The sequence below is a fragment of the Thunnus maccoyii genome, chromosome 24 (assembly GCF_910596095.1).
Source record: "Thunnus maccoyii chromosome 24, fThuMac1.1, whole genome shotgun sequence".
In the NCBI taxonomy this organism is placed as follows: domain Eukaryota; kingdom Metazoa; phylum Chordata; class Actinopteri; order Scombriformes; family Scombridae; genus Thunnus; species Thunnus maccoyii.
Genome location: NC_056556.1, coordinates 6,940,509 through 6,962,056, shown reverse-complemented (window position 1 = coordinate 6,962,056; position 21,548 = coordinate 6,940,509). Strand labels below are relative to the sequence as shown.

General features: G+C 39.8%; 1 protein-coding gene across 2 annotated transcripts; it reads left to right on the top strand.

Annotated features, from left to right (window-relative positions):
• Positions 1-1,168: 1,168 nt before the first annotated feature.
• Positions 1,169-21,376, top strand: LOC121892360 (collagen alpha-1(VIII) chain-like). 2 transcript variants are annotated; one of them, XM_042405379.1, is made up of 5 exons: positions 1,169-1,236; positions 2,287-2,465; positions 14,434-14,603; positions 16,484-16,748; positions 17,731-21,376. In XM_042405379.1, exons 4-5 carry the CDS (start codon positions 16,487-16,489, stop codon positions 19,683-19,685), a joined length of 2,217 nt encoding a protein of 738 aa, XP_042261313.1. In that variant the 5' UTR covers positions 1,169-1,236; positions 2,287-2,465; positions 14,434-14,603; positions 16,484-16,486; the 3' UTR covers positions 19,686-21,376. The 2 variants fall into 2 exon arrangements, with proteins under 2 accessions (XP_042261313.1, XP_042261314.1); XM_042405380.1 differs by lacking the exon at positions 1,169-1,236 and adding an exon at positions 1,364-1,438.
• Positions 21,377-21,548: the final 172 nt, after the last annotated feature.

Here is a 21,548-nt window from a genome sequence, read left to right as displayed (position 1 = left end):
TGTTAGTTTTGAGAAAGATTCCTTGGAAAATTTGTCAATTAATCTCACTTTTCACAGACGCATCACCGGGAATCAGGAACACATCGGAAACACAAACCAACTCATGCTATTGAAACAGTGCATCCATATGTTAGCATTACTCATGACTATAAGCTGCCAGTCCCAAGATCAAAGGATGTTGATTGAGGAACAGGAAACAGGCAGTAATAAGAGTCATCGCCAAGATTTTCTGCGCTTTTCACATTGCTGCAGCAACTTGGCCTTGAGATTGAGTCAATAACTACACGAACAGGAAGTCTGCTTGCCGACAGGTATGAGGTCAGTATTTCCACGCAGCTTGTTGTTCTCTCTGGTGAATGCTGGGAAAACAGTGAAAATGATGACCACAAGATCAACTATGAAAACCGAGAAATTGATAGATCCATTGTACTAGATATAAATAAATAAACAGTGACATGTGTAGGCTCTGAAGGGAAATACCATTTGGAAGTACAGCGTGAACTGAACAGTGAGTGAAGTCATGACTATTTACATTGCAAATTACTTTAACAAGCACAAATTGTAATGTGCTTGCAATGTGAGATTCAGCATTAAGAAGCTGACAGTAAAAGCAGCGGGGGAAACCAGAGTGTTTTCTTTATAAGCAATTCATGCATGGAGAGATCATGTTATAAAAAAACTACAAAATCGCAACACAAACAAAAACACAAAGAATAATTCATCAAATGTGAACCAGCTGTTGAGAGAGTGAACGTCCTTCCCTCTGCCCCTCCTTGTTACTTCGAAACAGTGAAGAATTTGCTAAATATGTTAAACCTTCTACACTGAAAGCTCTGGGGACGAATGGGAGGGTAGAGCAACATGCTCATGCAAACCAGAGCAGGCAGAGCAGAGTTTAGCTCGCAGTGTTTCTCTCATTTAGTGCAATTATGTTGATTTTCATTGGCAGACCATGAATTTTAACAAGAATTTTTTTCTTTCCGTGACACAAACATGCATCTTAGCAATATATATTTGTAAAAATTCTCACTGCCAAAGAGTGAGGCAGAAAGTTTTTTCTCTGAATACCTCTGAATTTCGCTGGTTGGTCCGTCAGCTACTTTAGTCCAGACTGAAAGATCTCAACAACTATTGGATGGATTGCCATTAAATTTGGTACACACAATCATGACGCCCAGAGAGAAAATCCTACTTACTTCAGTGATCCCCTGAGTTTTCATCTAGGACAACCAACAGGTAAAATTTTAGACATTCATGGTCCCCAGATGATGAACCCTAATGACTTTGGTGATTTATGGTTTTGAATGAAACAACTCAACTACAAATCTTTCAGTTGTTAAATGGATTGCTATGACATTTGTTACAGACGTTCACGTTCCCCTCAGGATGAACTGCTAGAACTTTGTTGATGCCCTTGGTGATCTTGTACCATCGTCAGGTTAAAACTTTAATTTGTCTAATACTTTAGTTTATGATCATAAACCTAAAACAAATTATGTTACCATCATCCTTCGTTGCACTTTGTGTTTTGTGCCAATTTGTCAACGTTTGCATGCTAACCCGCTAAGCTAAGATGGTGAACATGTTGCTGTAAACATATACTGTGCTCGCCAAACATCAGCATGTTAATATTGTCATTATGAGTATGTTAGCATGCCGGTGTTAGCATTTAGCTTAGTACAGCCTCACGCTCTTGTCTAGTGGAGGGGGGGGATGTGTCTCATTCTTGCTTTTTTAATGCTCAAATACTGGTAGAAAGAATTAGAGAGAAGAGAGGTTCTAGTTGTAAGTGTATGTGAGAAATAACAAGGTTCATTCTTTAGCCCACATTAGCTTAAAAGTCCTTAAAGTGCTCAAAAATGCAAATGCAAGACACCAGGGCAAAAAGCTACTAAATGCATGGACTTTATGGTGGGAAAGTTTTTGTCATGAAATAACTCATCATTGCAGACATTTTTGCTCTGTTTGGTAGTCACATAAACCTCTCTGAATCTTGACCTCAGCCAGCACTGGCTAACCAAAGTGAGACCCTGCCCTTAAATCTTTCTGCATGCAAAGAATGCACTGAGAGATCCAAGTCAAACGAGAATCTTCCTCCTTGTGAAATATTGTCGTGCAGCTCATTGAGTTATACTCCTTTTTTTCTTCAGTTTGTTTCTATCTATAAAAGCCTCCTTCTTTACTAAACATGCAGTTCTAATAGTGGTGTCCCTCTCACACAGATCCTGTTATCCTCTTTCTATTTTCCTCCCTCCTTCTTTCTCCTTCTCTCACATACATGCACAGATCCAGAGCTTCTCTTCTCTCAAGCTCGTGCAGCTCCACCCACCTGCAGATAAAAGCCAAACCCTGACCAGGGCTGCTGTTCAGCGTCTGTCCCAAACTCCTCAAAGCTCTGTGATACTTCCACTCTGCAGCAGCAGCAGCAGCAGCAGCAGCAGCAGCACATACACACACACACAAAGGTAGGCTAAGTGATGCTGGCACAGATTTGATGATGTTTTGGTTGGCATGGTTGTCATGTGTAGGTTTTGTCGGTGCAGCTTTAGCAATCAGTGTGCATGAACTCTACAGGCATGATCAAGCTCATGGTTTGATATTTAATGTGTTTTTCTTGCATGGTTGTTCGATTGGAATGCACAGAGTGGACCGTTTTCCCTTTTCTCTTGGGAAAAAACAGACAAATCAAGTCTTGTTTGACTTCTTGGAACAATACACATAACTTTCTGAAGGGCATGTGATTCACAGGACTAGGAAAAGGAACATGGAGATGGAGAGGCAAAGCACACACACACACACACACACACACAAGTCTGTTCAATAATCATTCTTTTGACTCTCAGACTTCCCAATTGTTTCATAAGACATCCTACTTCACAGAGCTCGCTTCTGTGCTGTGAAGCCTCTGCTGACAGAAGTCTCTCGAGATAATGTCTGTAAGTTTCCAAAATCTTAAAGAGACACCTGGGAAGAATAACTCAGGCTTAAGCTTGTTAAAATAAATGCACAGTGCAGCATCTTGACAGGATTCAGTACCAGTTAATGGAATGTCTTGACATTTTAAAATTTTTAGTTCCATGTCCTTCAACACCAAAGGAAAAATGTAGGCACTCTTCAACCAATGTTGGAGGAAGAAAAGTACTGAGTGTTAAAGGTTTTCTAATTTTCAGTAGTGGATCTGAGAAATGAGCCAGAAATGGAAACTTTAGGCTCCGGGAAATCTTTTAGACACATATTTTCTACCTAAAACATGCACATTTAAGTGTTTTACATCTTTTTTTTTTAAATTCTGGATCTAAAAATGGCTTTGACTTTGATTGTTTACATGACAAACTTCTGTCAGTTGCTTTCTGGCTGCATAACCTTTTCTCTATATTAACCAGACGAAGAATTTTGCTTCACTATCCTCTCAGCATAACTTGATCACAGAATATCTGAGTGTGCACCTGCCAGGAAACAGTTGGGAATCCCTGCTCCAACCCAACATGGATTTACCACAATGTTAAACATGTTCAAAGTGAAGCTGTTGAATTGTTGTTTCTTCTTTTGTGCTGCAAGCGGGTGGAAATGTGTTTTCATAGCTGCTATAAGTTATATGCAAAAGTAGCCTGTGCTATCAGGAAAGCAGATATGTTTTTGTGCAAGTAGAAGAAATGAGCGTGTAGCTAATGAGCTTCACAGGCCCGTCTGATGAACTGAGATGATAAGCTCCTTAATAAAATGTTGTTTTTAATTGAAATACCAGAGAGGTCAGTTTTTACAGTACGTGATTTTCTGTTAGTACTTGCAGCTGTTTCCAAGTTTCAGCCCTTAACTGGCTTTAAAGGAAGCCCACAGTGATCATGTTTTTCCTTACAGAGAAAAATCTTAATCAGAGGAAAATGCGGTGAAAGGAGCTTACATGTAACAAACTGGAAGATTAAATTGCTGATAGTTTTTGATCACCATAACACAATTTTTCAGATGTGAAAAGACAGGGTCACGAAAGTTCAAAACAAGAGAATGTAGAGCTTCAAGATCTTGGCTCGTGCAGCGGTACACTTGATGAATGCCTGATTGTGTTGGAAGAACGATGAAACATTTATCTATCTGATGATATTATGTCTGGACCTATCTGATTTCCCAAAATGCATCCAGGAATTTATATCCTGTATATACTTCTCTTTGATTTTTTTTTTTAAGACTACATGTTTTTGCCTTAGCAGAAAGAGGAGAACATTTTTTTAAAAAAGTGGATTCTCTCCTCTAGCAAATGATAAGTAAGGTTAAGGGTGAGACTACTCGGATGTTGGATTTTACATTTACCAAATGATCAGGTCAAAGTTACCTAAGATTTATAGTTTCGGGTCAGGGAGTCCATTCAGAGCAGGTCCTCTGTGTGTGTGTGTGTGTGTGTGTGTGTGTGTGTGTGTGTGTGTGTGTGTGTGTGTGTGTGTGTGTGTGTGTGTGTGTGTCCAAGCTGCATCTTCTCATGTGAACTCTTGCATTTTGGCCACAGACTCCCTTCACTGTTCCAAGTTCTTACACAATACTGCTGTCCAGTAAAAGTTAAAAAAAAAAAAAAAAGTTTCTGAAAAAACTTATCAGCTTTCTAGGAATAGACTTTACTTTTACCATTTCTTTAATATTGATCACTGTTAACCCCTTCACTTCAAGGCGAAAGGAAGAAATGAGTGCAGACAGGGTGTCATAGAGGTATGCTAGAATAAAAGTCTGTTGTGCTTTGTGCTATGGTATTTGTTGCTGAGACACTGACACTTGATAGCTTTGAGTAGAAACAGTAGAAAAGACGTTGTTTTGAGGTGTTTGCAAGTTTAGGAAAATCTGTGCAGTAGTGAATCTGCTGCTTCTGTCAGCAGGCTGTGATTTAATATATTTGTTGCTCTGTTAATGTCTCTTGACGGTATTTTCTCTCCGCCTCATGCTCAGACTCCGTCCCAGTTCTCACCTACTGAACAGGAAGTGTTTATGTAGCTCGGAGGGAATGTGTCTCATGATCCTGCAGCTGCAGCCTCTGTGATTCGAAGGCAGTGTGTCCAAAACGTTCCTCTGCTACTGTGCAGAATGCTGCAGCCTCAGAAATGTCACATTGCGTTTTTATGATTGAATACAAAATCTGCAGTCTCTCACAGTAGCTGCCATCTAGATGTGTTGTATTCCAGAAGTAAAAAGTTGGTAAAAGTGAGAGCGGAGACAAAAAAAAAAGAAATTAAATGTGTGCTAGTTTAGTTTGAAAACATCACTCGTGAATTACAGCTTTAAATTCTGTAGCTTTACTGCTACAAAACTCCTAAGTAGACAGAGTCGTAGTTCTTATTAGCCCTCGTAAATACTCCACTGCAAAAACATCCGGACAGTAGGGAAAGGGAGGATCATATTTTTCTCTGAGTGGCATATTTTATGGTGTGACTGTATAACACATTAAGCTCCCCGGGACTGTCGTCATATCCCATTACTATCACTGGTCAGGTGGTGCATGCATGTTGCAGAGAACCCTAAATGATCCGGAGGTATTTTATGATCTCAATGCATTGATATGTCTTAGAGAGTAAAAAGTTTGCAAACACAGACAGCTGGAACCTCAGTGACCGATCACAAGTCTGCGCATGACGTAGACTCCATAGAGCAAGAAAAGGCTCTGGGGAAACTATCATCAAAGTGAACTTGTCTGCAATAAACCCAGAGAAACTCACTCTCAGAGCAACATGATCACCACCTAGTCTTTTTCAGATTTTAGTCTGTTCCCACCCTCCAGGTTTCACCAATTACCACCTCTCTGGAATTTTCAATTTGTCTAGTTATACTTTACTTTGGATGACGTTTTTAACACAAATTGCAAAAGCATTCATCTTAGGATGTTGGAAATGTTCCAAAGTATTTGTGGGTGACTTGTAATTGGTTTTTTATGTGTTTTTTGTGCCTTTATCAGATTAATTTGTGATGGTGGAATTTAGATCCTTTGTGTAAGTAAACATACCAATCCAACAATCTAACAATACTCCATTACAGGTTAATGTTCTGCATTGAAAATCCTACTTTAAAGTATTATCAGCAAAAGTCTGCAGAAAAATGGCCCTGGATATTAATATAGTTGACATTACTGGATTGTTACTGATGATTTACTGTGCAATGAGCTCTTTATTGTTGTAGCTGCAGGAGGTGGAGCTACTTTTAACTACTTTATATACAGCCAAGTAGTTTAGTCCAGTGGTTCCCAACCCAGGGGTTGGGCCCCTCCAAAGGGTCACAAGATTAACCTGAGGGGCTGTGAGATGATCAATAGGCAAGGAAAGAAGTTCTGCTACACAAATCTGTATTCAGCGTTTATACTTTTGTCTAATCTTGGCTTTTTTTATGAAATATTGGCTAATTTAATCTGTTTGGGCCCCAAACAGTGACTTAAATGAAACAATGTGAGACGTTTAGAGGGGGGAATTTCTCGCTGGAGAATCTGCTAACAAATCATAGACATCTTGAAATGTGACAAAGAGCCAAGTAGACACTGCTCCTTTCTGTCTAAAAAAGTCAGGAACCACTGCTTTAATCTTTAATAATGCATTGTAAATGCAGTTCAGTAAAAAACACATTTTCCTCTGAAATGTAGTGAAGTGGAAGTACAGTTTAAAGTAGCATAAAGTTGAATGAGTAAAGAACAAGTACCTCAAACTTCTGCTTATGTACAGTACTTGTGCAAATGTGCTTTGTTAGTTTCCACCACTGTTCATTGGAAAGGTTCAGAAACAGAAGAAGGGAGATGACATGTGGCTTCTTGCACAGTGTGGGTTGTTCTTGTCTGATTTACACAGTACACAAAATCTATTTTTGCAGCTGCAAACTGCAGAATTCCCCACCGGAGTCTGTGGTTTAAGCATAGTATAAATGATCAGATCTGATTATTGGCCAAACGTTGTTATTGCCTACAAAAATAACCATTCACTAGTGGAGTGTCCCTTTGAGAGCCAGTGCAAATAGGGGAGAAAGCAAGAAAAATGTGGCAACACCGCACACGCAGTTCAGGCGATGCACTGTGAGTGTAAGAGATGGAATTAATCTGCCGCTAAAGCTAAAAGCGTGGAAAAGTCTGAAAAGCCTCACAAGTGTTTCCTTCCTGCTGTGCAAGACGGTGGAACATGTCTTGTAAAATAAGCTCTCTTCAAAGTAAATGTTTTCGGATTGAAAAATGCATTCTTCCCATTCATTTTTTTATTGGCTTTAAAACCTGAAGTGCCTCTTAGTTCTGAGATGCTATTAAATGCTGTCCACTGACACCAGATACTCTGTTTTGACAGAACTCAAAGCTAATAGGAAAATAATCCTCCTCCCAGTCCGATCTTTGCCTGAAATGAAAATTGTGGCCAGACATTCGGTGACTTGTGGTTCTCAGCACTGTAGGAGAGGGAAAATCTGTCGATGAGTTGGGTGAAGAGGTCGGACAGACTGCATGCATGCGAGCGGGAGGGAGGTGTCAGTGCAATTATGTACATGTACGTAAATGTGTGTGTCAAAGGTTGGAGGAGCAGTAAGCAAACACTGCGGTTGCCAATTTGAAACCCATCCCGAAGCTACTTCCTTTTGTGGTTACTTGGAACATCAGTTTAAATTGTGTTGCTGCCTTAAAACGAGACTTTTGAATCCACCCAAAGGTAAGCTGACCCCTCTTCCTCCCTTGTCGATTTTAAAGCTGTAGACGCCTGTGAAGGCGACTCCGGCCTTCGCTCTGCAAAGAGATCGAGTAGGTGTGAAGGAATGCAGAAAAAGAGCAAAATAGGTTGGAACTGAACTGAAGGGGGTGAAGCAGTCGTGCACGTTTTGCTTCATTTTTCAGCATGCTGTGAGAAAACTCAATATTCCCTTCCAATCAAGATAAGCTGAGATGTGGGGAGAAAACGATACGTGATGATTGACCCAGGATAAATCACCTGCGCGGAGACAGGAAGGGCAGTGCATGCAGAAAAGAAAAACAGTTCTAAGTCCAGTTCATGATCAAACTATGACTTGTGGTTTGTGAGAATAATGCAGTGAAAGACTGTTGTAGATGGAAAATGGCAGGCATGATGCACCAAAACCAATTTCCAGTATTAATTACAGAGAGAAAATCTGACCTTACAGCCTTAAAATGTTTAAATCACCCTGCGAACACAATGGTTGTCAGAATATTTTGGCCTCTTCTCACAATTGGAAGCACATTTGGTTCTCCAACCAGCCTGTGGAAAACAGCAGTAAACAAGACAGACCAATGCAAATATTGATGGGTCAAAACTGGAGTTTGGTGCCCTCTATTGAGCCAACAGCGTCACTGCTGCCTTTGTTTGCAGTGTGATTCATCATTTCTTTCTCTAAAATTTGATGTCAGAGTGAGACATCTGTCTGGTGTATCTCAAACTGATTACTTTCCATCAGCTGTAGCCTTGAAATATACATGTATATTGGACATTTTACACTGTATATTTAGAATATAATTATGGTTGTAGCTAATGATTGTTTTCCATTTGCTAAGGTTTTTAAATTTACAATCATATAAGATAAAAAAGCAGCGAACTTCACATTTGAAAAGCTATAACCAGGGATTTTTTTGACGTTTTTGTATGAAAAATGATCAAACGATTAATAGATTGTCAAAGTTGTTGCCAGTTAATTTTCTGTCAAATCGATTCACCGTCAGATAGAAGTGTTTTTTGGCTTCCAGTCGTCTCCTGTGACTTCTAGCCTGCAGAAACTCCAAGTCCAGGAGAAGTAGAGGTAGAGGTGGAGTGTTTTTCTTATGAGGGTTGGGTAAAACGCAGCAACTACCCACACAGACACGCACATTCATGCAAATATTCACACACACATGCATGCACATTCACACACAGGTGCATTCCCCAGATGTTGTCTTGGCGCTCGGGCTACCTCTGTCAGCTGATTGGTGCATTCCTTTGTGTGTGTGTGTGTGTGTGTGTATGTGTGTGTGTGTGTGTGTGTTTGTGTGTTTAAACCTTTTCACACTGTTAGGCGCACTGATGCTATTTTGCATTATTTTGATAATACTGCTGTTAAAAATGTTCAAATAGGCTTATTTTCCAAAAGGCTGTCCAAATACAGGACATTTTTGTAATGTGCATGAGAAAAAGCTTGTCAAAGTGTCAGAGGTGACAGAATCATATTTATCAAATCTTGTATTCGAGTCTTTAACATTTGCCCTCAAAAACGTTTTTCACTGAACTGATGTTTTCAATTTGGAGCCACAATTTATAAGCATATTTCAAATCTAAAACTTAATAGAAAAGTGTGTCTCCTTCTGTCTTTGAGGATGTGTCTGTATTTATTCGTTTTCCATTCTGCCACATAGAACTGTAAATCGCTCCAACACTGTCACAAGGTGTCTTCTCCTTTGTTTGATGACAGTTCCTGTCTAGTCTTGTCCTGCAACCTGCTCTTATTGGAGGAAAGAAAGACTCTGCAGTCTGTTTGAAAAACAAAAACCAGGCCTGACCACACGCAATTAAGACTGGCACCCGTATCTGTAAGCAATGGCATGCCTCTGTTCTTCATCGTTTGTTTATCGAGCGGTAAAGTCCCCCATCTGGAATCGGTCAGTGGAGAAATGGAAATGTGATTATTTTCAAAGCCAAGCTGGAGGTGATAAAAGACTTGTGGCTCATCACCAAGCTGAGCCGGCTGCGGTTGTAAGTGTTGGCAAAGAGGTTCAGAGGAACCAGCATCCATTCTGGGGCGGTGCGATCTTTGTTGCATGGGATTGTCATCAAGCGAGGGGGCCCGGAGGTGTCTGAAAAGTTTTCATCAAAGTCCAGTTCATGTGCAAGATGAAAAAAAAAAAACTGAAGAATGTTTGAAAAATGGATCGTGCTCAGGCTTTGTTGAGATGTGAAGAGCACACGGTGGGGTTTAGGAGATGTCAAGTCAAGTTGATTTTTATTGTCAAGCCATCTGTGTGTGGATGAAGTTTTGTTCCTTCAGGAACATGATGAAACAATCAAGTGTTGGATGTCTGAAAACTTTTTCTCCCTGTCTGCAAAGGTTAAACCTGCAGCTAGAAACCTTTGACAGTGAACTTTCATTTGATATACAAGTCATAAGTGTTTTCCATCTTCCTCCAATTGAGGAGCATCAAAAAAAATTAGGTCTCTCCTTTCTCACGCTGATCTCGAAAAGGTCGTACACGCTTTTATACCATCGTGTTTAAATTATTGCACTCAGTTTAGATTAGATCCCAAATCAGACAACGATGCTGCTCAGGATGCTCTCTATAGTCTCAATGTAAAAGGAGATGAGGATGGAAGGGCTCTCCACAGTTGTTTTTAGCGACATTGTTGTTCCTGTTCCAAGATGTTTCCCAACAGTTTCCCGACAAATGTCTGTATCAAATAAAGGCATAGCTAAAAAAAATACTAGATATGAGGATTATTTGTAAAAATGGATCCAATTCTGGATTTTTTGCTCATGGGAAACTAGTAAGCAGTGAAAAGTACACATTCATGGAAATACATTTGAGAGGGCTTACTTTTCTTTTGCAACTTTCCTCAGATTTGAAATTTCAGGTCACTGATTCGCTTGGTGTACACTTTCCTTCTCTCTGGTTAGCCTCCAGTTTCATGTGGATGCATAAACGTCTTAGTCCCTTGATAATATCCCAGACTAAACTCTCCAGTTTGCAACTTCTGGTACGAGTTATTGTGTCGGAAACATTGGCTGCAGCGTTAAAAACCAGAAATTAAATGGAATTTCACTTCCAGAGGGCTTTTACTTAAAATAGCTCAATAATCTCTCCAATCGCTGCGCGTTAACTGAAACAATCTAATCAATAAGTAATAATTGAAAGATGGAAAAAGCTCTCAGAAATCAGCCGTTAAATCTCCATAAAAAGGATGAGGAGGAGGAAAAATGTTTTCTCTAGGGAATTGTAAAGCTCAACAGGCATGTTATTTAACCACCTGACCTCAAGCAACAACATGATGGAAAACAGAAATAAAGAAGCACTGATGAGGATTCAGGAAGGGACTTTATTTGTTGAAATATTGGATGAACAAGGTGCTCAAGTATCAAAGCTGAACATACAGACAGTGTAATGTCCTTATAATTCAAAACTTTTTGGGGGGGGTAACTAACATAAAATGGGTCTGTGGTCCAGACACAGTTACTCCAATTGCTTTCCCATTACACCGTCTGGAAACCAAAAAATGACTGATGATATGGACTTTTCTGTAATCAAAGCGTCTTTCTTCAAAGTAATTGGTAGCTACAGCGGAGTAAATAGTGTATTTGCCTTCGAATGTGAGAGACACTCAAGCATAACATTCCAGTGGAAATATTAAAGCACGAATACCATGAGATTGTTCCAGTTGTTTTAACCGCTGTTGCGTAAAAACCTACACCATGTTTGCGTATTTGATACCACAATGAAGCAGAGTTTCTTGTTTGGCAGCAGGATGCAGAATGACTGAAATGTTTTTAATGTTTAAACAGTGTGTGGTGCAATGCTGTGTGTATTAATTCTAATAGTTTAGTGGTAAAGTTTTCTAAACACTTCATTGCAAATTAGCTTATGTGCAGGGAAGTGATGACGTGCTCGACAAGGCCGAGGATTCAGAGGTCAGAGGTCAGACTTCATCAGAGGCTGGAATAGTTCATTGCTGGGGTGGTGAGAATAGTATATATTTGACTTACAATGTTTTACAATTGCTTTGACTCAGTTTTCCTTACAGATATTTCTAATAATAATAATAATCTTCATTTCTAGAGCACTTTTCAAAACCCACATTACAAAGTGCTTCGCAAGGGCAGCAAAAAGAAAACAGACAAATCATAAAATCCTTAGATTAAAAAAAAAAAAACTGATAAGAACCAATTCAGTGTGAGAGAAAATTTAAAAGAGATAAAAGACAGTTCAAAGAAAATACAAGTATAATCAGGAAAAGCTCTCTGATAAAAGTATTTTGTCTGCCAACCTAATTTCCTCAGGCAGGTCGTTCCAGAGCCTCGGGGCCTTGATTTAATGTGCAAATCTTATCCCAAAATACATGCTAAACAGTTAAATTAAACTAGGCAATGCACGATGTTCATCAGAGAAACAGAACATTGAGTTCATCATCAAAATTGAATATCTGAGATTTGAGCTTGTGACTTAGGGTGAGTTTTGCACACTGAAACTCTGCTGTTAAAACTCAGTCAAGGGAGAAAATGAAGTATGCATTTCATAGCATCATTGTGCAAATAATGTGTACCCACAGGAAAACAGACAACAGAAACATGTATAACAGCATCTACATTTAGCTGATATCTGTCCTGTGAGATATTAAACTGAAAGCAGACATGGAAACATTTTCTCACAAAATAGAAAAAGAAAAAAAAAAGAAAAATGAAAGGGCCTCATTGTTGCCTCAAAATAGACTCGCTTCTGGCACTGTTCCTCTGGTTAATAGGAGATAGACTTCAGTGTGTTCAAGCTGACGTTGGTTTACATGTTTATAATGAAACTGAAAATGTCCTTAACCCTGCCTTCTAAGACATGAGGTCACCGCTGGTGAAACTCTGCCAAAAGCTCCCTCCAACTTCCCAAATGAGCCTTATTCCTCCTGCAGCTCATCCGGTAAATGCAATAGGATGTGTTTTCGTCTGGTTCGCCTCTGTAAGCCGCAAAGATTGACGTATCCTTGGAGGTCGGGTGGAACATATGTTTCAAAGCAGCACTCTGTCCTCTTTGTTTTGCTGTTTTTATTGGAGGTCGTCTCGTTCCTTCGCCAAGCATGTGTTCCTTTTTGCCTGCAGAGAATAGTTTGCATTGTGAGAGTACACGAAGGTTTTGTCTACAGCAATGATCAGTTTAACATTGCCATGTGTGAAATCATGTTCAATTTAGAAGATCAATACTTGTGGATCAATCCCTTGCTGGTTTTATATCTGAAAAAGATGTTTGCTCCAGCGCAAGGGTTTGGGAAAACATGAAAAGCAAACTGTTGAGTCTGGCCATAATAGCAACATGTGGCAATAAAACAATTTAATGACCAAATTATAGTTAGTTGACAAGCTGTTTTGAATTTGATCAAATTGTCTGTAAATTTTTCCTGTTCCCACTTTCTCCGCAAAACGTTAATTTAGAAAAAAACACACTTTCACCCCTTTAATTTATTTGACAACACATTATCAGTTTTGTTAAGGCACCTCACATCACTCTACTACTTTTTAGATAATGTCAGTCCAATGAGAGGATTTAACTAATCTTGCCAGTTAGTACTTTGATCAACTAGATTGACCTATTAAGATAATGTTAGGCAGTAGTCTGGTGGCAAAAAAAGTAAAAAATCACCTCCTGTCTTGATTTTATAATAATTTATAGCACTTTATTTGTATACATTATTTATAAAGCACTTAACAAAACCAAAAATGCTTTACAACATACATGTGACATGAATTTCACACATAAAACAACATGCATACACATACACATACGCACCTTTCAGCATGCAGCTCTCTTTTTGAAGGACACATTGTTTAATTAATAGGAAAAAAACTTGCACACCTGCAAAAAGATGCAAAAAGAATATAAATAAAATGTAAAAAAGTAAAATTGAAGTAAAAAACTAACAAGAGAATTATTGCAGGGAGTTGTGCATGTGAACTTAACACACATATTCGTTATTCTGCTACACAAAGGTCAGCGACACAAAGTGTGCAAACTCTCCTTATATGGGCATTCAGTCTCATATAGGTATACAGTGTCTGCAGGCTCTGTCCATGGTGCTGGATCTGTACATTGTAAATAGCGTCCTTTACTGTGAGGCTTCTGAATAGAGTCAGACGGGTGTGATGACCAAGAAACTCTGGATTTAAAATGATCATTAAGGGCTTTATGTGGTTTTTAAGCCAATTTCCACATCCAAGATACTTCTGTATAGTCCAAAAAAAAACTTTCCTTTTCCTTACATTGTTTCACTTTCATGAGAGAATATTAAACACAAAAAATACTGAAACCTTTTTGATGGTTTCTTCAAAGAAGCAGCAGGTTTTGGCCTATTTGTTGTCCTAATCAGGCTTTGTTTTAATTAAGCAACTTGTTATTAAAAGGGCCTATATAAATGTATGTTTAACTGAGAGTAGACTTCCATAAAACACCAGAAAAGTTGAATTCTGTAGCCTGAAGTGTTCAATTTTCAAAGCCCAGTGTAAAAGTTGGTGCTGATAGTTTCATGATGATAGATACCTCCTACAGTAAACGGGCTACAAAGATACACTTTCATAACGTTAAAGTTATATTACTTTTCTTTTTAATACCCCTGTCCTTACATTCCTCAAGGAAAAAGGTGTGTCTCAGCATAACTGTATCAGCGCCAAAATATGTCTACCAGGTGGAGATGGCAGCTTAGTGTTATAAACCCCAGGCCTCTGCGAAAGGTCACCACCTGACATTCATCGAACCTGACATTCATATTTTCACAGGGCCCAGGTCTGCAGCTAACACCTGGCTGGATCCCGTACATGGCCACCATCCCACTCATGCCTTGGAAAAGACCCAGAGAAGCAACCTAAAGTGAGGGGAATTAGAGGAGAGAGCAGGTGAAGGCGAACGCAGGCGGAGACCTTCAGTTTTAGAGAAGGAAAATCTGAAAGTAAGGAAATTTGGCATTTTTGTATGATGGCAGGTGTGGTTTTGTGAACTGACCATAAAAAAGACAGAAGATGAAACGCACACTGCACTGAAGGTGGACAGCATTTCAAGTCAGACTCCCGTTACTTGCATATTTCTGTGCAGATGAACTACGCAGATTAAGAAGCGCATGCTAAAAATATTCCACAGTGATCACATTCAGCCTGACACTACTTAGCTTGCTTTTTTAAATAATTGTCCAGAAAAATGTAAGCAAGTCTCATTTCCATTATTTCAGCTCTCCAAAGACTTTGATCTCTCTGGTTCTGTTTCAGGACACACAAATACCACAGCGGAGAAAAACATACATTCACCCGTCCATGTTTGTTTTCACACCGCGCTCTTGGCAGCACTTAGCCAATCTCTTTAGCACAGACATGTTTAAAGGATTAAGGATTATGTTCAATACTGACCACGTCCCCTGTGGGGCCTCTTAATTACGATATATGTTTTAGCAGCATGTGCTCTGTGTAAATCACTTCAAGGATATGAGACTCTGAGGCTTTTACACAGTATGTTTGAATGGATGTGTAAACAAGGGGAAGGAGGGATATTACCCACATTCAGGCAGTAGAGGGTATTTGTTACTTTTTTGGTTTGACCACAGTGGGTTTCATAAGACCCCGTGTGTTGGCTTTTGAAAGAATTTCTAGATTCAGCTGCATGATTGAAGAGCACAGCCTGCTGGTCAGGAACCAACATGAAGGCTGCTGCATAATGAACCTCTGCATTTATGGCAATGATGTATATATCCTAGTGGTGTAAGCAGCATGCTACAGACCACTTTCAGTATGTTTAACACTCAAAAACAATGGACAGGGTCTAGAAAGAAGCCTAGCATAGTCTTTCTTGTGACAGTGTACGTGGCCAAAAAATTGTTAGTGTCATGAGTCTGGTATGCGCAAAGTATTTACCATATTTTATCGTGCTGATGATCTCAGCTTGACATTATTTATTAACATTTTAGAGAGTGAACAAACTGTTTGCCAAAATTAGAGCAAACAGTCAGATGTTGCACAAAAGGATATGTAACATGTAACAAGTTTAAATATCATATAGCATACAATAAAATATAAGTTTAAATTAAACAGAATTCAAAAGCATTCATTTAAAACATTAGTGCTTGAATACTGATGGGTTTGGTTAGAAACCAGAAAGCATTCAGGCAGTGCATACCTACACCAAGGCGCCAGGAAAGATGTGTTTTAATGATGGAAATTCGGCATTGTGTGCATCAGGATCTGCCTTAGACAAACATAGTGTGATTGACAAGCGTGGAATACATGTGCCAGATTTTGTTTCGTTCAAGTCCAGTAGTTCATGAGTTTAGCAAAAAACTAAAGTAAATTGAATATTAGTGAATGCTTTTAAAATTTCCTGGATCCACACCTGTAACTGGAGCTGCACCAAAACAACTAATTTGTTCCTTGGCTGATGACCAAACAAACAAAAACAGCCTTCTTGATAACAGTTATAATTTGTGACTTTTTTTATATGAAGCCTGGAATTGTGTTTCCTGCTCACCATTGTCTTTGTGACTTACCTGAGCCACTAAATCCAAACTGTGGGAATATTTTATTGACTTTGGTATTTATAGAAAGAAGTCGGGGGAATTCCAAATGGTTTCACTGCAGTCTGGTCATTAAAAGAAATGCATGTGAGGGATTCTTTATTCATCCATCCTCGTTGTCTCTTAAACAGTAATAAAGGTAAATGAAAAGGCTAACATGAAGTACTTAAAAGTTGGTACTAAATACAATATTACAAGTTATTTCTTAGTTGCAGAGAGACTTAGCTGCATGCGATGTGTCACATTTTTACTTATTTTCTTCTCCACTGCAGAAAATGGTGGCTGTACCCCTCCACTCTTTCTACCTACTCATCTCAGTGTTCCAGCTGTGTTTATTACACCTGGCCCACGGCGGGGCGTATTACGGACATAAACAGCCCCCTCAACAGCATCAGCCCCCCCTACCGCAGTACAATGAGGGATACCCTCAGCAACAGTTTTTGGGGAATGAGATGCCATTATTTCCTCAGTATGGAAAAGAGCTTCCTCAGCTGCCACTGCAAATGGCCAAAGAGAGGCCACTGACTGAGGGAAAAGGTGAGGTTCAAGCAGTTCATGGAAACTTCATTTTCAGTACTTGTTGTATGTTTTATTACATAAAAGAATTATCCTAATGTGATAACACCCGTTTTGAACTTCTAATGGCTACAGTCGGACATTTACTATCCTAATTAAATCAGTAAAGGTTCTTAGTTTTCACTTTATGTACACACAACGGCATGTAGTGATAGCAACACATAGAACAATTCTGGAGGGAGATTCAAATAAAATAATCATTATCATTAGTTTGTTAAAGACTGAGCAATATGTCCTTTTATCATATACCTTACATCATGTTCTCATTTTCTGAAAATGTGTACAGCATTTTTTTTTTTTTTTTTTTTTGTTGTTTAGTTTGTTTGTGCTGGGGATGTTAAAGAAGTTGCAAAATGCTTTATTAGTCTTTAAACAAAAACTATCATACACTCTTTTTATATCATTTTATGAAAATGGGGGTGGAAATTCGGGTTTTTTGACACATTACAAGTTGCTTCTATTAGTTAAGTTAATAATAGGACAAAATAGATGATATTGCTAGTAGTCCAGTACTCCTCATTATCATGTGTAGACCCTGATCCAAAATGTTTTACAAAAATGCCAGAGCTTACTGTATATAATTTATGCTGCAAATAGAACACAAGAAAATGCCCTCCTAGCATTTTTTTAGTTGTCACTTAATATTTGTCAGCTAAATTATATATATCAATCTTTTTGACTTTTGATCAACTTTTCAACAACTGACATAAATTACCACCCTTAAAGAACTCTCTCTTATTAACTAATATTATACATATACATTTTTCTACATGTTAACTCACCAGTGGCCATGATTTGCCCTCTCAAAGCTAGTCATCACAAATAAACGGATATTAGATCATCTCAGGACCATTTGTGATTCATGTCTTTTCTTGATCACAGTTGAATGATTTAATCGGCCAATATTCACCTCTATCTACCAAAATTTTCCACTTGTTTTCAGGACAAACATTCCCCAGAGGGGCTAAAGGTCCACCTCCCCCTGGTCCTGGTGTAGAAGGTCTCCGAGAGGGTCCGCAAGGAGTTCAGGGCCCCCCAGGACCACAAGGACCACCAGGACCACAAGGCCCCCCTGGGCTGCCAGGTCAGGGATTGCCAGGGTTACCAGGAAAGCCAGGGCCTTCTGGTCCTCAAGGTTACCCAGGAATAGGAAAACCTGGCATGCCAGGATTGCCAGGAAAACCTGGAGGACCCGGATTACCAGGACCAAAGGGTGACCTCGGACCCAATGGTGGTGAAGGACCAACTGGACTTACTGGGCCTCCAGGGCTCCCAGGCCCACCTGGACTCCCCGGCATTTCAAAACCAGGAGGTCATGGGCTGCCAGGACAGCGGGGTCCTCTTGGAGAGCCTGGCCAAAAAGGTCTACCTGGGCTTCCTGGTCCTCAAGGTCCCAGGGGAGACAAAGGCGTTGGTCTACCTGGTTTACCAGGTTTGAAAGGACCTGGCGGACCACCAGGTCCACCTGGACAAGCGGGGTTACCTGGGGTTGGCAAACCTGGTTTGAATGGTCTTCCTGGACAACCAGGGATACCAGGAAAACCTGGTCCTCCTGGAGAGCCAGGACTCGCAGGGCCACCTGGTGATAGAGGTCAACCAGGACCATCAGGCTTACAAGGAATTGGAAAACCAGGAAAAGATGGTCTTAGAGGGCAACCAGGGATCCCTGGAGGGAAAGGGGAACCAGGCCCTTCTGGGTTACCAGGAGGTCCAGGCTTGCCGGGTTATGGTAAACCAGGGTTTCCAGGACCTAAGGGTCACAAGGGTCATGCTGGTCCTGCTGGACCTCCAGGCCCAAAAGGTGATAAAGGTCATGGAGGTCTTCCAGGGGTCATTGGTCCTACTGGTCCGAGTGGTATGCCTGGACCACCAGGTCCAATAGGGCCCCCTGGTAGTCTTGGCTTCCCAGGGCAAAAGGGAGAAGACGGTGTTATGGGCCCAAAAGGAATTCCTGGAATAAAGGGTGACTTTGGGCCTCCAGGCCTTCCAGGACAGCCAGGTTTGTCAGGAGAGAGGGGACAACCAGGACCAAGAGGTTTCCAAGGGCCCATTGGCCCTAAAGGAGAAGCTGGTCATAGGGGTTTACCTGGTGCCCCTGGTGGTGTTGGATTACCTGGAGCAAGAGGAGAGGGAGGACTACCTGGAGACAAAGGGCACCAGGGACCACAGGGGATTCCAGGACTTACAGGACCAGGGGGACCAATAGGACCTCCTGGGCTGCCAGGGCACAAAGGGGAGACAGGCCCACCTGGTAAACCTGGCTATCCTGGTGAGGGAAAGCCAGGACCCCCTGGTCATATTGGTCTTCAAGGTAACCCTGGCCCCAGTGGCCCCGCTGGACTTCCAGGACAACCAGGACAACCTGGACCCCCTGGTCCTCCAGGACTTCCTGCTGCAGGCCCTGACCTCGGGCAGATCCTCCCTGTGACAGGTCCGTACGCCGGTCAAAAACAAGGTTACAAGAAACCAAAGAATGGAGGGGACATTAGTGGAAGTGCTGTGGAGATGCCTGCGTTCACAGCTAAACTCACAAATCCGTTCCCTCCTGTTGGCTCTCCCATCATCTTCGACAAACTCCTGCACAACGGAAATCAGGACTACAATCCCCAAACTGGTATTTTTACCTGTAGTGTACCAGGGGTCTACTATTTTGCTTACCACGTCCACTGCAAAGGAGGTAATGTGTGGGTGGCACTGATGAAGAACAATGAGCCAGTAATGTACACTTACGATGAGTACAAAAAGGGCTTGCTGGATCAGGCATCAGGGAGCGCTGTGCTTCCATTACGACAAGGTGACACTGTGCACATACAGCTGCCATCTGACCAGGCAGCAGGACTTTATGCTGGTCAATATGTCCACTCCAGCTTTTCTGGATACTTATTGTACCCGATGTAAGACATGTGTATAAACAAAGGCAATAATCAGTCCCTCCAGGATTTTGGTTGAGTTTTTTTTTTTCATTATTGTGGCCAAAAATGTTTGATTTTGCAGTGGCTTTTCTCAAACAATTGCAATACGATTTGAGGTGTTTTATGTCCCCTTTTTTGTGGTAAAATTGCGGGAATTGGGATAAATTGCAAGCAAAGGAAAATAGTGTGATTTTTAAAAAAAATACTACCAATCAGCTACCAGTGAACAGTTATATGCAATCACTTCCTGCACGCTGTGATTACGTAAAGTTACCATGACACGAAATGCGACATTTAGTCCAAATCACGAACAGTCCGTTGATTTGCCATTTCATGCAGAATATTTGTGGTCATTTAGAAAAATTGCAAGCTCTTGCTTTAATTATTGCAATCACAAAATATAAGTTTCCTGGAGGGACTAGATAATAATGGCATATTGATGGTAAATTTGACCATAGTAATGTTAAAACTGCTTCAGTCTCAAAGTTAAATGGTTTACAATAAGTGGTTTTATAATAGCAATTTTCTTGTAGTAAGAACATACTTCTTTCAATTATTCTTTGCATTATATGCATCACATCTGTATTTACATACATCAGTGGAGTCTCAAAAAGGGCAGTTCCAAAAAATTGGGCAAAGTATTAATGTGAGAAACTACCATGTTAAAAATCATCTGGTTATTGGTTATAATATATAGGAAGCAACATTTCTTGTGATGGTTCTAGGTTGTGGAGAGCACAGGTCAAAAAATACTCCCAAATATCTCAGTTGTCACAAGTCTTGTATGTTTACATTTATTCGTATATCCATCCACACATGTTCATGAACTGTCTGGAATAATTACTGGAACAATGAGGCTTTACGTTGCAGAATTGTAATCACTGTTTTATTCACGTAACATACCAGGATAGCATTTTTTGCTTTACAGTTATATACTGGGCACATAAGTAGATATTGTTTCATTGTACAATGCATTTATTCACAGCTATCATAACATACAGTTGTGTTATGTATTTGTGATCATCATACAGTTAAGTTATTGTTAGTCTTTTTACGTTACTTTAAATATGCAACTTTTCAATACTTAATACACATTTTTACATATTCATCTGATAGTAAAACAAGAATTTGGACGAGTATTTTATGCAATTTCATATCATATCTCAGTTGAGAACAAAAAAAACTTTTACCGTTTTACCCACAATTAGACAGTTTAGCAATCTTTAGATTTTTTTTTCCTTTTGACCATTTGATGTCAGCGATTTGTCTTGTTTTGTTTGTAATAAATATGAATTCTTTGAAAGATATCTGTCAGTTTGTCAGTATTCTGTAATTTATTTGTTTGACTACTGATTACTTGGGATTGTTCTGTTTATTGAACAGTAAATGAGGGAGATCATTCCAAAATGCAGAACACAACACGCTAAGTGGCAAGAAAAAAAATAACATAAATATTCAAAAGTACATTCATGCTCATACCCATTAGTACTCATATATGTCAGTATTTTACAGTTTTTATTTTTAGTTTAGTTCTTTAAACTGTGGATGTGCCATTTTGGAATGAAAAGTTTTTTTTTTCCTCCTTGTTTCTTTTGTTTTATTTAGATTGGACAATGGTGCACAGCATAAGCATATGACAAACTGTGCCTAAAGTATGTGAATTTTTTGATCTTTGTCGCTTTTACTGGTTAGTTTTAATAAAGAAATAAAAACATTTGTCTTGACTTGATTTTCATTATCCTCACACTTGTGCCTTCATCTGGATATTGTTTGCTGCATGCAATAAACATATGTGTGTGTATGTTTTGGACACACTGTAAAGAGAGAGTGTTGATCATGAAGCTCAGCC

Excerpts from the sequence above, each read along its gene's own strand:
- LOC121892360 (XM_042405379.1), top strand. The coding sequence starts at position 16,487 with ATGGTGGCTGTACCCCTCCACTCTTTCTACCTACTCATCTCAGTGTTC. Across the intron at positions 16,749-17,730 it reads GCCACTGACTGAGGGAAAAG|GACAAACATTCCCCAGAGGG; the intron begins GTGAGGTTCAAG and ends ACTTGTTTTCAG.